Source organism: Dermacentor andersoni, chromosome 3, assembly GCF_023375885.2.
Source record: "Dermacentor andersoni chromosome 3, qqDerAnde1_hic_scaffold, whole genome shotgun sequence".
NCBI lineage: Eukaryota > Metazoa > Arthropoda > Arachnida > Ixodida > Ixodidae > Dermacentor > Dermacentor andersoni.
In genome coordinates, this window is record NC_092816.1 from 40,115,569 (window position 1) to 40,131,082 (window position 15,514).

At 48.2% G+C, this 15,514-nt stretch overlaps 1 protein-coding gene across 1 annotated transcript in view; it reads left to right on the forward strand.

Annotated features, from left to right (window-relative positions):
* The window catches only part of LOC129380137 (membrane metallo-endopeptidase-like 1), a 56,707-nt gene that overhangs the window by 40,345 nt on the left and 848 nt on the right, over positions 1-15,514 (forward strand). Inside the window, exons 11-17 of the mRNA XM_055078291.2 lie at positions 1,010-1,215; positions 2,209-2,379; positions 8,180-8,263; positions 8,781-8,908; positions 10,139-10,469; positions 11,331-11,408; positions 15,369-15,427. Of these exons, the coding sequence (XP_054934266.2) occupies positions 1,010-1,215; positions 2,209-2,379; positions 8,180-8,263; positions 8,781-8,908; positions 10,139-10,469; positions 11,331-11,408; positions 15,369-15,407 (1,037 nt within the window). The 3' untranslated portion in view covers positions 15,408-15,427. The remainder of the gene's footprint in view (positions 1-1,009; positions 1,216-2,208; positions 2,380-8,179; positions 8,264-8,780; positions 8,909-10,138; positions 10,470-11,330; positions 11,409-15,368; positions 15,428-15,514) is intronic.

Sequence of the window (15,514 nt, forward strand, 5' to 3'; positions counted from 1 at the left end):
GGTAATGAAAAGGAACGAACAGGGTGAGCGCTCACCGTGTTCTCTGTTCCTTTTCGTTACCCCTTCCACCTTCCTTTTTTGCTCGTTCTGAGCTGCGCTACAAGCCTAAAAATGTCGTGACATACCAACTCGCCCAAACTGGCACGCTTTTGGCCGCTACCAGATGTTCGTTTTCTGTGCATGGCAACCTATCGTGCACGTTCTTTGAGCCACACGCCGCTGTACCTTGGTCGCTGTGACGTTCTGTTGCTGAGCGCAAGGTCGTGAGTTTGACTTCTGATCAGCTGTTTGGAGTCCAAGGCAAAAAAAGACAGCCCATGTATGTAGATTTAGGTGCACGTTTAAGAACCCAAACCGGTCGCAATTAATCCGTAGCGTTCCGTAACGGCGTCCCTTAAATCCGCTGCGTAGTTACGGGTACGTAAACCCTACAATTTCGTTTTCCGAACATTTCTTTTTTGCGTTTCATTTTATGTCAGAACACAATACGACAAAATGCTGCACACACTTCCGGGCCCTTAGCCGTATCTCTAGTCTCGGGTCCGTGCAACAGAAAGTAACACACTGTGTTACTTTCTGTAACACTGTGTGTTACACAAAGAAAGGCTGCCCGACAGGTGTACTGAGGCTGCCAAAATAAAAGAAAAATTGTACAGGGGCTAACTTCAGTCGCGCCTAACTTCACATTTACTATTCTACCTCCAGCAACATACATGTAAATATGTACTATAAACCCAAAGAGAAAACCCAGAGAGAAAAAACATATAGCTTAAGAAAGCATATTCACCCATTTTCACGTTTCGCCTCTGTCTTGTGCCCCAAACTCTAACTTGGCTCGTTTTGCGTAATGCCATGCTGCGTGCGAAACAAGACACTGGACCTATAGCCTGGAGTTTTCGTTAGCATTTAGCCCTAGAGACACCGGACATTTCCAAGTGGGAATGCAGTACTCATTAAAATTAAGTGACCGTATCGTCACGCTGCCATATGCTGAATGTCGCACACGCAGATCGGCTGAACGACCGCGGTCTGGGACCCCTGCGCGAGGTGCTGCAGACGCTGCACCTGACAGAGTGGCCCACGGTCAAGATCGACTTCAACGACTCGCTCATCGAGCGCGTGGCCGCCGCCCTGGGCTCGCGGCTTGGCGTCTTCCCGCTCGCCAGGGTCGACGTAGCCCGAGACCCCGACAACCCGTCGGAGTTTATCATCACGGTGCGTGACCGCGTAACGAAAACGAAGACGCACGAAGACCTTTAGGCGACGCGCATGGAACCCCCAGTGCACTTGAGAACAGAGCGCGAGTTCGGGGACGCATCTTACGCATTCGACACTTTCAGGACCATCCCGTAATAGTCGCAAACGTTGTCGATCATTTGGACAGCGTGTCGCAGAGGAAAAGGCACCTCGCTACTGACCATTGGGTGGCCCCTGCGCTAAGGGCGCGACTGGCCGTACGTCTGTGTTGCTCGTTGCGTGGGCTTGTCACGGCAAGGAAAGCACAGCGAACATGTACCGCATGTGCGAGGTGACAGGTGTACCAACTTACATGGTCTGCAGCGCAGTAGCCCCACGAAAACAAGACCTCCTGGCGAGGAGGAGGGTTGCCTGCTTATAGCTGCGATGTCAAGCTCGAAGGCTTCATTGAGGGAAGTTGATGAATAGTGCGGGCAGCTTCTAGAACTATTATTTTTCTTTTTTTCTTTGCTCGAAACATGCCTTTTCAACGGAAGCGTCGGTTTCCCTTCTCATATTGAGAGCGAGCAGGCTTTCTGTTATCTCGGAACCGTTGTTTCGAAAGCGGCGGTGCAGCCACCGGGTTTACGGTTTTGGTTAACCCGAAAATGTTTCAAAAGCAGACAAGTTGAGCGAGGCCTCCATGTCGACGCGCTTTCCAACGTACTTGCCGTCCTGCGGCTGGAGTCGGACGTCACTCACCGAACGGTCATTGCGCACTTGCAGCTATTTTGCACTCATCGTATACGATACTGTTAAATAACTTGCACCATTAAAAGTGAAAAGGAAAAGTGTAAATATGTCTATAACTCACGCCCTTACACCCTTTCTTTAGCTGTAAGTGTGCGAGTTATGGGCACATTTACACGCTTATTCACTTTTAAAGGCTGCATGGTCTGTTTCTGCAGTGATAAGTGCTATATATAGTAGCACCTTCTACGAGCCTCTTCTTCGTCGTCTCCCTTGACGCAGCTGGACGAGCCCTCGCGCGAGGTGTTCCGGCGCGGCCACTTCCTGCGCTCGGAGCGCGAGCTGATGGAGTACGAGACGGTGACGCGCAAGGCCTTCGACAAACTGCAGAACCCGGCGCTCAGCGACCTGCTCGGCTCGGCCGTGTTGGGCCTCGAGGACGAGATATCGCAGGTGCGGGCGGCATGTATACCTTCCGCGTATCTGTGCGTTATATTACGCCGGCCCGTGTGGTTCGTGAATCGATATGAGCGCCGCGATAAATAAGATGGAAATATTTCGGGCTATATAGTTAGTCTTGCAGAATGACAAAATCGCGATGCATTACAGGCAAGGCATGGCGACCGTGTAGATACGCAAGACGCCCACAGTGCTGTCACAATTAAGACTGCATTGTAGGGTGCAGGTTCGGCGCGAACGGGAAAAAAGAAAGAAACTTGGACACCTGGACACCGTGTTTGACTCGTTCTCTTCTCTTGTGTTCAATTTTTAATACGTTCGCGCTGTTGGTCTAAATAACATGCCGCGATCACAAATAGACGAGTGCTCGCTGCGACTCATGCCTGAAGCGGTCAGCGGGTGCTACTTCTCGATGCCTTCAGGTATATACATAGCTCACCAGGGTTTATTGGCCTGTTTGCCGGCTCCCAAGTTCGCGTACTACGTGAGGCCTGCGCGATTAATTGAAAAGACGTTCTACGTCGGCCGCCACGCTCATGAGCGACGCGCTGAATCGAACAAATGTCCAATCTACTGCGCATCCCAAATACCCAAGAAAGTAAATGGAAAACAGCCTTCTCGGTGGAGCATCATCATCATCATCAGCCTAGTTACGCCCACTGCAGGGCAAAGGCCTCTCCCATACTTCTCCAACTACCCCGGTCATGTACTAATTGTGGCCATGTTGTCCCTGCAAACGTCTTAATGTCATCTGCCCACCTAACTTTCTGCCGCCCCCTGCTACGCTTCCCTTCCCTTGGAATCCAGTCCGTAGCTCTTAGTGACCATCGGTTATCTTCCCTCCTCATTACATGTCCGGCCCATGCCCATTTCTTTTTCTTGATTTCAACTAAGATGTCGTTTACCCGCGTTTGTTGCCTCACCCAATCTGCTCTTTTCTTATCCCTTAGCGTTACACCCATCATTCTTCTTTCCATAGCTCGTTGCGTCGTCCTCAATTTCAGCAGAACCCTTTTCGTAAGCCTCCAGGTTTCTGCCCCATATGTGAGTACTGGTAACACACAGCTGTTGTACACTTTCCTTTTGAGGGATAGTGGCAACCTACTGTTCATGATTTGAGAATGCCTGCCAAACGCACCCCAACCCATTCTTATTCTTCTGGTTATTTCAGTCTCATGATCCGGATCCGTGGTCACTACCTGCTCTAAGTAGATGTATTCCCTTACCACTTCCAGTGTTTCGCTACCTATCGTAAACTGCTGTTCTCTTCCGAGACTGTTAAACAGTACTTTAGTTTTCTGCAGATTAATTTTCAGACCCACCCTTCTGCTTTGCCTCTCCAGGTCAGTGAGCATGCATTGCAATTGGTCTCCTGAGTTACTAAGCAAGGCAATATCATCAGCGAATCGCAAGTTGCTAAGGTATTCTCCACCAACTTTTATCCCCAATTCTTCCCACTCCAGGCCTCTGAATACCTCCTGTAAACATGCTGTGAATAGCATTGGAGATATCGTATCTCCCTGTCTGACGCCTTTCTTTATAGGGATTTTGTTGCTTTCTTTGTGGAGGACTACGGTGGCTGTGGAGCCGCTATAGATATCTTCCAGTATTTTTACATATGGCTCATCTACACCCTGATTCCGTAATGCCTCCATGACTGCTGAGGTTTCGACTGAATCAAACGCTTTCTCGTAATCAATGAAAGCTATATATAAGGGTTGGTTATATTCTGCACATTTCTCTATCACTTGATTGATAGTGTGAATATGGTCTATTGTTGAGTAGCCTTTACGGAATCCTGCCTGGTCCTTTGGTTGACAGAAGTCTAAGGTGTTCCTGATTCTATTTGCGATTACCTTAGTAAATACTTTGTAGGCAACGGACAGTAAGCTGATCGGTCTATAATTTTTCAAGTCTTTGGCGTCCCCTTTCTTATGGATTAGGATTATGTTAGCGTTCTTCCAAGATTCCGGTACGCTCGAGGTTATGAGGCATTGCGTATACAGGGTGGCCAGTTTCTCTAGAACAATCTGACCACCATCCTTCAACAAATCTGATGTTACCTGATCCTCCCCAGCTGCCTTCCCCCTTTGCATAGCTCCTAAGGCTTTCTTTACTTCTTCTGGCGTTACCTGTGGGATTTCGAATTCCTCTAGGCTATTCTCTCTTCCACTATCGTCGTGGGTGCCACTGGTACTGTATAAATCTCTATAGAAATCCTCAGCCACTTGAACTATCTCATCCATATTAGTAACGATATTGCCGGCTTTGTCTCTTAACGCACACATCTGATTCTTGCCTATTCCTAGTTTCTTCTTCACTGTTTTTAGGCTTCCTCCGTTCCTGAGAGCCTGTTCAATTCTATCCATATTATAGTTCCTGATGTCCGCTGTCTTACGCTTGTTGATTAACTTAGAAAGTTCTGCCAGTTCTATTCTAGCTGTAGGATTAGAGGCTTTCATACATTGGCGTTTCTTGATCAGATCTTTCGTCTCCTGCGATAGCTTACTGGTTTCCTGTCTAACGGCGTTACCACCGACTTCTATTGCGCACTCCTTAATGATGCCCATGAGGTTGTCGTTCATTGCTTCAACACTAAGGTCCTCTTCCTGAGTTAAAGCCGAATACCTGTTCTGTAGTTTGATCCGGAATTCCTCTAGTTTCCCTCTTACCGCTAACTCATTGATTGGCTTCTTGTGTACCAGTTTCTTTCGTTCCCTCCTCAAGTCTAGGCTAATTCGAGTTCTTACCATCCTGTGGTCACTGCAGCGTACCTTGCCGAGCACGTCTACATCTTGAATGATGCCAGGGTTCGCGCAGAGTATGAAGTCGATTTCATTTCTAGTCTCACCATTCGGGCTCCTCCACGTCCACTTTCGGCTAACCCGCTTGCGGAAAAAGGTATTCATTATCCGCATATTATTCTGTTCTGCAAACTCTACTAATAATTCTCCTCTGCTATTCCTAGAGCCTATGCCATATTCCCCCACTGACTTGTCTCCAGCCTGCTTCTTGCCTACCCTGGCATTGAAGTCGCCCATCAGTATAGTGTATTTTGTTTTGACTTTACTCATCGCCGATTCTACGTCTTCATAAAAGCTTTCGACTTCCTGGTCATCATGACTAGATGTAGGAGCGTAGACCTGTACAACCTTCATTTTGTACCTCTTATTAAGTTTCACAACAAGACATGCCACCCTCTCGTTAATGCTATAGAATTCCTGTATGTTACCAGCTATTTCCTTATTAATCAGGAATCCGACTCCTAGTTCTCGTCTCTCCGCTAAGCCCCGGTAACACAGTACATGCCCGCTTTTTAGCACTGTATATGCTTCTTTTGTCCTCCTAACCTCACTGAGCCCTATTATATCCCATTTACTACCCTCTAATTCCTCCAATAACACTGCTAGACTCGCCTCACTAGATAGCGTTCTAACGTTAAACGTTGCCAGGTTCAGATTCCAATGGCGGCCTGTCCGGAGCCAGGTATTCTTAGCACCCTCTGCAGCGTCACAGATCTGACCGCCGCCGTGGTCAGTTGCTTCGCGGCTGCTGGGGACTGAGGGCCGGGGTTCGATTGTTGTATTCATATAGGAGGTTGTGGCCAAGTACTGCACCAGGGTGGCCAATCCTGCTCTGGTGAGAGAGTGCGTTACCGGTTCTGGTCACCGGGATCAGGCCGCACTCCAGGCCTGTTTGTGCAATTCTCGGTGGAGCATTACACGCATAATGTGGAAGATGTCGGGACGCCTCCTACCACCGGCAAGTTGTTTTTTTATTGCGATGGTAAATATATATGGGCCCTGCGGAAGAATTTTCACCGTCGACGTGATATATAAAAAAAAATTATGGGGTTTTACGTGCCAAAACCACTTTCTGATTATGAGGCACGCCGTAGTGGAGGACTCCGGAAATTTCGACCACCTGGGGTTCTTTAACGTGCACCTAAATCTAAGTACACGGGTGTTTTCGCATTTCGCCTCCATCGAAATGCGGCCGCCGTGGTCGGGATTCAATCCCGCGACCTCGTGCTCAGCAGCCCAACACCATAGCCACTGAGCAACCACGGCGGGTCGTCGACGTGATATAGCGCATATACTTAGGTAAAGCAGTATGTGTTCACCTTTGCCGTATATTCAATGCAGATGCTATGCTATTCAACCGCAAAAGTAGCTCAGGATAACAATTCTGAGCAATCAACTTCTTTAGTGAATTATTCCTCAGAATTTCGAGATATTGTAGCCCGCAAACAAACGTCGTAGAGCATTACATTCACGGTACATATCTTTTATCTTCACATCTTTCACACTATCGAGAAGTTCAAAACAATATCAGTGCTCACAATCTGAAAGTAATGCAGTTTCACTGGCGCCGCTCTGTTACGGGCAGCGTAGCAGCCGCCTATGCCTCGCAAAGTGCCTCGAGCTGCCAGTCGCGCAGTAATTTTACGCATTCGCGGGCTTCTTTCACGCTCGGAAACACACTTTTGTGTGCCACGTATTGAGCAACAGAAAGCTGTATCGGGGAGTTTTTTCTTGTTATTCTACAATGTGCTCATTGACACTTGTCATCTTATTATAATATTTGAGAAGCTGAATAATTAATTAGGCCTAATTATGTAACAGGCGGAATGCAAAATATAATCTGAGCATCTTCAAGCGACGGCATACAACGTTACCTTGGTTCTGTCCAGCTACGTGGCATTTGCGTATCTTTAAATAATTCGTACATGCTAGTTGGGGCACCCTTGTATAGAGGGCGTGTTAAAACCTTTAAGGCCACCAAAAATATTGGGGTGCCCGCATAGGGTCGCGTTCGCATATACTCGTGCCGACGTATAGCTAAAACACCGTCCGAGAAGTTCAAACGAAACGCTAAACCTTGCTATATCTGTCAATGCTTCCCCGATCGGGCGAGGCTGTCCTTTTTCGGTTACTTTCATTCCCTTTAACTTACCATTTCTACATTTTAAATTAAAACCACAGGTAATTTCCCCTATGCTCTCGTTAGCTTCGTTGTCTGTTGCCTTCGTGCGGTTGTGCGTAACCAAATATTGAGCACCTCGGTCCCCCTTCTTCTCGTTCTAGTATGCTGTGTCCTTACTGGCCCGTGACGCTGCAAGCTGCCCTTATTGCCTATATTGTTGACGTGTGCAAGTGTGACTCAAGGGGAGCGAGAAGGTAGTGGGTTCGCGGTGGATAGCCATATCGGCTATATATATCTCTCAAAGAAATACATTCTGACAGACTGTGAGAGGTATAGTAGACTTATGGCCGTGAACTTCTTGTCGCCGAGTGCTTACAGACTTTGCACGAGCAATCGGTTCACAAGTCCTGTGGACCACACCACAGACAAAAGAAATTTCATTTATTTAATTACTTTTCTCTAAAGGCTGTATATAGAGTTCGTGTAGCCACGTGATAGTCCACAAGCACGTTAATTCGTTTACAAGATGTCAGATGGAAATCGACAAGCTCATTAAAGCACTTTAAGTGACCTGCTAAGTCCCCAAGACACCAGAAATAACACACTCGGAACTGAACGAATGTTACGCCTAAGGTCAACGTTTGCCGCTGTTGAATTCACCGGCGCACATTGCACCGTTCCAAGTTTACTTCTTGAATCATCTGTGTGTTTATATACAGGAAAGAGAGAGATGTAGAAAATAGTATATTTAAAGGACGGCTACCAGACGCTTCTAGGCACCTTGGAGCCAATTTTGAAGGTGAAGCTTCGCCCCTTCTCGGCGCGGGTTAAGTGCTGCGGGTAATTTCTAGTTTACGAACGCTTGCAGGCAATGGGGCCGACCGCTCAGATGGAGGAGAAGGTGCGGCAATACGTCAAAATATCCGTCGCTGACCTCCCGCGCGGCAGCAAGGTACGTTCCACACACTATTGACCAGCTACAGCTGGCAGAAATAATTAACGTGTGTCGCAGTGTTCGTACTATCTGTCAACATATTCAGAGTAAATAATTCGTTTCTTTCTATTTCTTTCTTTCTTGTGGAAGCACGCACCTTTAGCATTTCATTAATGAAGCAGTTTGGTTGACAGCTTGATTGGTGTGTACAGTTAAACGTGATTAAGACGACGGCAGTTTCCAAGACGTTGAGGGGTGACACGTACATTTTTTTGTGGAGAACACGGGTAATGCGGGAGATGGAAATTCAAGACGATGAGTCCACTTGTCGAAACGTTAAAAAAAAGGCTCCCTGCTTTCACCTTGTTCTCGTTTTGCTCGTCGTACATTTTTTTGTGTTACACGAAAGATATTTTGCTGTCAACCGTTCCGTTTGCCGAATATTTCCGTAAATAACCCGAGTTTAAGCCTGCGGACGGACTTGCCGGCAGTGCACGCTTTCTGAACTGACCCGCCAGCGCTTCTTGCGCCTCAGTTCCACTGGCTGCACTTCCTGAACCACACCATGGAGAAAGTGCAACCCGTGCACCGCAGCCAAGTGATCGTCGTGCGCAGCATGCCCTTCATCAAGAAGCTCGCCGAAATCCTCGAGGGACGCCAGAGGTAAGGTGTCCGCGGCTCAAGCTATTTTAGATATACGTGTTCCCTCGTACGCCGAGTTACATGGCTAGGTAATCTGCCCAGGTTCGATTGATTGATTGATTGATTGATTGATTGATTGATTGATTGATTGATTGATTGATTGATTGATTGATTGATTGATTGATTGATTGATTGATTGATTGATTGATTGATTGATTGATTGAAACTGTGAAACGGTAGAAGATAAAAGAGGTGCGGCCGCAAGCAGCATATATACCTAGCTCGTTTAAGGACAAGTGAATCATCCCACCGTCATAGATGAGAGCAGAAGGTATTATTATGTGAGCAAGAAGCGGTGATGAGGAGTGGGAGACTTGATTATGAAAGGAAGAATGAAGAAAAAGATAGATTATGGAGATTGACGCAAGTATCATAAAAGAAATGTTCAGCGCAACCGAAACATGGACACTCCGGTGAACCTTTCTTCCATGCATGTGGTTTGACAGCACAGGCTTTCATCTGCTCGTGCCCTCTGAAAGTGTTCAGAGGTATTTGCGAATCCGCATCTTATGTGTTCACTTCCACATGAGTAAGTGACCGACGTTCACTGTGTTGTAATGTGACGAAAGTGTAGACGTTTCCGGCTTGCTTGTGTGTAATCGCACGGCCTTCAACTGGCAATGTAGCGACAGAATGGACAGTACAGACAAGAGCAGCGCCCTGTGGTGTCGCTGTCATTTGTATTGGTTAATGAGTTTTCACGGGTAAGGACAGCACGGATGGTAAATAAAGAAAGCGCGAAGTGTATGAAGTCGATGCAGATATTTTTTTTTCCGACCGAAGACCACATATTACGAATCACGAAGACTACACAGAAGTCACTCAACTGGGTTTCTAACTTCGCGTTGCTATCAAGCCCATACCAACTTTCCCGTTCCTGAATCTTCATGCATGCACAAGCATGCGAGTTTCTGCAAAAATTCACTTGGCTAATCCATGCCTTCTGATAAATCCGCGTGTCGCTCGGCCTTGATGGCCGTAGTGAATCACGAGCCAAGTAGCCGAGCCTGCCAAGTTCTGTAACGTACCCCTGTGCTTTGAGTTCAAGCGTCGCAGGGAGTCAGGCGGTGAAGCGCGATGACTGAGTCTGTGTTCTGCCTTGCGATTGTCTTGTCGGTATACGCGCGCTTTGCACGCGACAGTTCGGCAAACCTTGTTTGGCAGCAGGAACGGTCTCACTCGTCTGCGCAGGCGCACCATCGTGAACTACTTGGGCCTCAAGGCGCTGCTGGTGTTCTCGCCGCTGCTACCGCCGAACAGCGAGGGCGCGGTGGCTGGTCTCCTGGGCCGGATGCTGACTGGCCGCACACCGGACCAGCTTCCGCGCTGGCGCCTCTGCCTGCGCGCCGCCGAGGACGCGATGCCGTTCGCCTTCCTCGGCATGTACCACGACGTGTTCGTCAGGGAGCACAACGTGCTGCAGCTGCGCGCCTCGCTCAGCAAGATGAAGGACCTGCTGGCCGCCTCGCTCGAGGACGTCGTCTGGCTCAACTCCAAGGACGCGCCCAGGGCGCTGGACAAGGTTCGAGTGCGCGGAAGGCGTTTGTTTTTCGCTGAGCACGGAGTCCTTGCGGCAAACTCGCAAGGCTATCCGTCGGTTAGATCTATGGGCCGGTATTCACGAGACTTTCCCTCCGCTAGCTAGAGCAGTTCGTAAGAGCAGGTGCTACTCGGTCGCGATGCTTGACAAATAATATGCGAAGGTTGGCCTGTCAATGGCAAACAAATTTTGGCAACGGAAACCTTAGGGAATTCGGCCCCTGTTCCGTTAGAACCGTCTGTCATCGACCGGCTACCTTCGCTCATACTGGGGTCGCTTCCATGATAATGCGCTCTGTCAATGTGGGTCCCTGCGCCCATATCCACACAACTTGTCTCAAGTGCCGTCGGCGATGGTCCATCGTTGCCGTGGTCGTCCTGTTACCACGCCGATCGCTGTCATGGTTGCAGAATGTCTGGCCACGAAGAAAGGCACTTACAAAGTTTTTCGTTCGTCATAGGCCGGCCAATAAGCCAGTCAGCGGAGGCCGAAATAAACTATCCTATAGCTGCACTCTTGCAGAATATCCCTCTGCCCTCCCCCTCGTCGGCTAATTAATATTTCACTGCCCTGTACGCTGTTTATTACCTGGAGCATAGATTTGTATCAGCTTCTCAATGTTGCACTAGATAGCGTAAGTTGTTTGCCACTAGCAGCTTGTCACTGGCGTTTAGCACGTGCAGGTCAAAGCGGAGTGAACGTATAGTGAACAGACAAGCCGACTTCGCATATCTTTGAAAGGGACATAGCGCAAATGTTTGGTGTATGCGAGTGTGACGGCCTGTTTGTATGGGTGTTCCGTGCCCTCGGTCCTCACTTGAATAAATATTGACTTCCCCGCAGTTGAAGCGCCTCGACTTCGTCGAGTTCTTCCCCGCCTGGGTGATGAGTGAGGAGGAGCGAAATGTGTTCTACGAGTCGGCAAGTACTTTTAATCAGAACCTCATACGTGTGTGAATTATGTGTCTCGACTGCTATCAATAGGCGGTAACGGCATAGTCGTCGGGCTACGTCCGCTCGTGAGTGTAAACCAACAACGCTGTGCTTTTTGTGTATGTGTGCTGGTAATCGAGGAAGCTTGTCCTCGCGAGTGTTCTCATCAAGATTATTTTTAGTCCTTAATTTAGGCCATAATTTCTTTAAGAACTTTTCGAGAAACTAAGAAACAAATAAGCCTTAAGTAAAGCAATGTGTTTACAACTCTAACTGCAATGAAAGCAGATTTTGGGATACCGGAACTTGGAAATTTATGGATGTTCAAGAAATGTTCAAAACATTTTCACGTGCGATAAATCAGGGGAACTATAACGTAAAACTAGTTACGGCGTTAGTTACGGCGTCCAGAGGGCATGGCGCGCATGCGAAGCGACGTAAATGCTGACACGAGCTTCTCGGGTCGTCTTTCCTTTGTGCTACACTCCTGTAGTCTACTAACGATATCGTTAAGGGCACCGTGTCGCGGAAAAGCCGGTGTCGACGCCGCGGGCGTCGCTTTGCGCATAATCATTCTGAACCACAACTGCGCAGGCCCTCCACATGACGCATATACCTTGTCTTGCATTCTTTACAAAGTTATTCCTCGGAATTTTCAAAATGACAGCTCATAAACAAACTTCTTGAAACAAAACGTCAACAGCGCATGCCTTTTGTGTTCTTGTGGCATGGCCACGTTTCAACTACGTCCCGACCCGGCCGGCGTTAGTGCCGTGCGTCTCAACTACGTCCCCACGTGGCCAGCGTTAGCGGCATGCAAGACCACAGCAGCAGAAGCAGCGGGAAGTCGAAGAGATAAAGAAAGCTTCGCTTTAAAAATTGACCATCCTTCCACTACTGTGAAGAGGGGTGCAGGCGAAGTACGGGATCTGCTGCTCTTCGTTGTCGTAACACCTCAGACTCGCGCTCCCCCACGGCGAGGTCGGCACGACGACGAAGAGCCCTTTCTCAAGCGAGTTCCCGGCGTCGTTCATCAAACGCTGCATGTTCGGCCGAACGCGCGTCCCGCTTCCGTTGCCGTTCCTTCAACGGAGCCTGCTCTAGTTCGGCGGTTCGAATCCGCAGCCCGACAAGCAATTTCTATTTTTACGCGGCTTGAGTTTTTTTTTTTTTTTTCGTATGGCAACACCGACGCCGACACAAGTGAGGCAATACAAGCTTTGCCTGAAAACGGATTAGGCTCCAATCAACGCTGTGAAGGCGGTTGGACAGCGAAGCTGTAAAAGACACCTAGCACGATTACCCATTGCGACGTGGCTTGAAATTACTAACATAGCGACATTGACATGCACTTTACCTGATAATTGGCCAAAGAGGTTTCAACGGCCTGCCACTTGGCTTGCGTTGCTACTTCGTGCACCTAGAAAGAGTGGACCAGAGACAAGCGAAATGCACCTCATACACGGCCATCATGCACGGAGCAACTAAGTCCAAATTCGCGTACAGAATTTTCTGTATAAATTTAAAACTTGCACCCTCAAAGCATTTGGTTGCGTTGCACCTTCGACGCTTGACCACGTTTGCAGCATCACAACATTCATCATCATCCTGCCACGCTTGACGCTTGCGCTGAGTGTCGCTTCAATTTTAGCCTACGACTGGACTACCACTGGGATCGGCCCATGGGAAGAGGTTGTTTTTGCCCATGGACACGGCAAAGGCATTGCGGGGTAGGGGTATACAGCTTCGCGGTCAAAATCTGTCAACGTAGGCATTGCTGTCTGCCTTGAAAGCAAACGAAAGTGACTTCCTATAAACGAGCAGAGCGAGTTTCAGTGGTCTCTTCAAACAAGGCTGTGGGTCACCTCCCCATGCTTGCATCGGCGGTTACGTAAATTGGACGTCAGGAGATTGGAATAAAAACAGATTGCAATAGTTCTGCGTTAATGGGCCCCAAATTTATGCTTCCAGCCATAGGTTTACGTGATCTCTCTGTATTAAATACAATGGTTTCTTTCTTTTGTTTTTTAAGTAGGAACCGTTGGCAAATGAGATTCCTTTCCACCTTTCTAGTGTGCTTGAATAGGAAGGTCATATTCGACCTAAGACCAAATGATGTGCGCAGGCACATTCACCATAATTTTACTTGTAACGTCGTCTCAGTTCGTATAGCATACTCAGCTGCATGAGCTAGAGAGCGCATAAGTCACATCTGTGTTTGGGATGGCCCTGGAGGCGTCCAGATATGTGCAAATTGACCATTATACGAATACATGTGTCCATGCTTTATTATAGCCGAGCGAAAATTATGAGCTGGCGACTTATACCCTAGTTACCCGCCGTGGTTGCTCAGTGGCTATGGTGTTGGGCTGCTGAGCACGAGGTCGCAGGATCGAATCCCAGCCGCGGCGGCCGCATTTCGATGGGGGCGAAATGCGAAAAACACCCGTGTACGTAGATTTAGGTGCACGTTAAAGAACCCCAGGTGGTCCAAATTTCCGGAGTCCTCCACTACGGCGTGCCTCATAATCAGAAAGTGGTTTTGGCACGTTAAACCCCATAATTTAATAATATACCCTAGTTACACGGGCATGCCAACCACAGTTAAGACGCACCTCATTTCTGGTTATCCGAAGTTAAAGAGAAACATTTTTTGAGCAGCATGAGTAAATGACCCCTTCTACAATTTCAAAGCAGTAATTGTTAACGTGAGCGCATGCAGCCTTCATAAGCCAGAAAAGACGCAAGAATGGAAATTGGTTGGAAACGCCGCCTTGAAGTTCCCGCACCATCTCACTGTGACGTCATCCATTTTGACAGCGTCTGCTTAGGCTTAGTAAAGTTTTCTTACCGCTAAATATTGACTGCATCATATTAAAAAAGAAACCCAAAAGACAGACCCTATGAATCTTTAAACAAAATTTACTTAGCCTCAACCACCGATATACCCGGGGAAAAAAATATACTTCAAAATTCTCGAAGTCACACTCACGTAGCGCTTCGGAGCTTAGTTAAAACGATGGAACGTTGATAGTTAACTTGGTTTTCCAATAATTAACACGTTATACCGAGAAATTAAAGAAATAAAATGAATCCAAAGCGTATTTAGTGTATTGCTTCAGCGTTCCTTGACCAGTGTACGCATTTGTTCTGTGCCCCGAGCAGGTTCGCGACGTGCCCGTGGGCAACTTGCTGCGCAGCCTGATGAGCGCCAAGTCCGCGCACGTCGACCAGCGCTTCAGGCGCCTGCTCTTCAATCCAAAGCAGGCCGCGTGAGTGTCCTCGGCACGAATGCGCTGACAGACGCCGTTAGCTGATTCTAACCACCATATTTCACCTACATCGAATCGAATGGCAACCATGGAATGAGCAACGCCACTTTCTTGTTGCTGTGGTGGTCGCCGCGGTTGTGTTGTCGTTTCGTCGATGACCCGTGCACGACATCGAAATCCAGCCTTTGGGACAGTTGTCGTGACACACTGTTCCAAGACACAGGTACAATGAGCAAGAAGAAAAAAAAATGTTATCCACACGCGAAAAAAAAAAGTAGCGAGAAGCTATATACACCGGTTACAGCACGCCGGGGAAACACCCTGTGCAGCTATAGCCTGAACTCGACCCAGATGCCGTGAGAACTTTAGCGTCGACACGGCGCTGGCGGAAACTGTGCAAATGCGTTGCGAGCTTGGGTGAAATCGCTGTGCTTAATCTGTTGTAACATGGCTGTTACAACGCAAACGTTCCGAGCGAATTCGTTTCAGTTTTCTCTTTTCAGTTGCCCAAGCGGCGCTCCGCTTACGCTATCAACAGGATCGGCAGGTTGTCGGTAGAAGGTTGATAAGAAACGATGATAATCTAGCAAGAGCAATCGTTACGTTTTGCGGTTCACGACATCGGAGTAGGTCTGCGGTTCAGCCGACGTAATTTCTTGCCTCTCTTTCTTTCCAGATGGTTCGGGTCGGTGTTCGATGTCCACGTGACCTATGACCCGCAGAACAACACGCTTTGTAAGTACAATGGAGGTAGAGGCGCGTAGGCGCCGAGGCGAGGCAAAACTAAAGAGTAGAAAAAAGAAGGGGGATGAACGAGCGCCC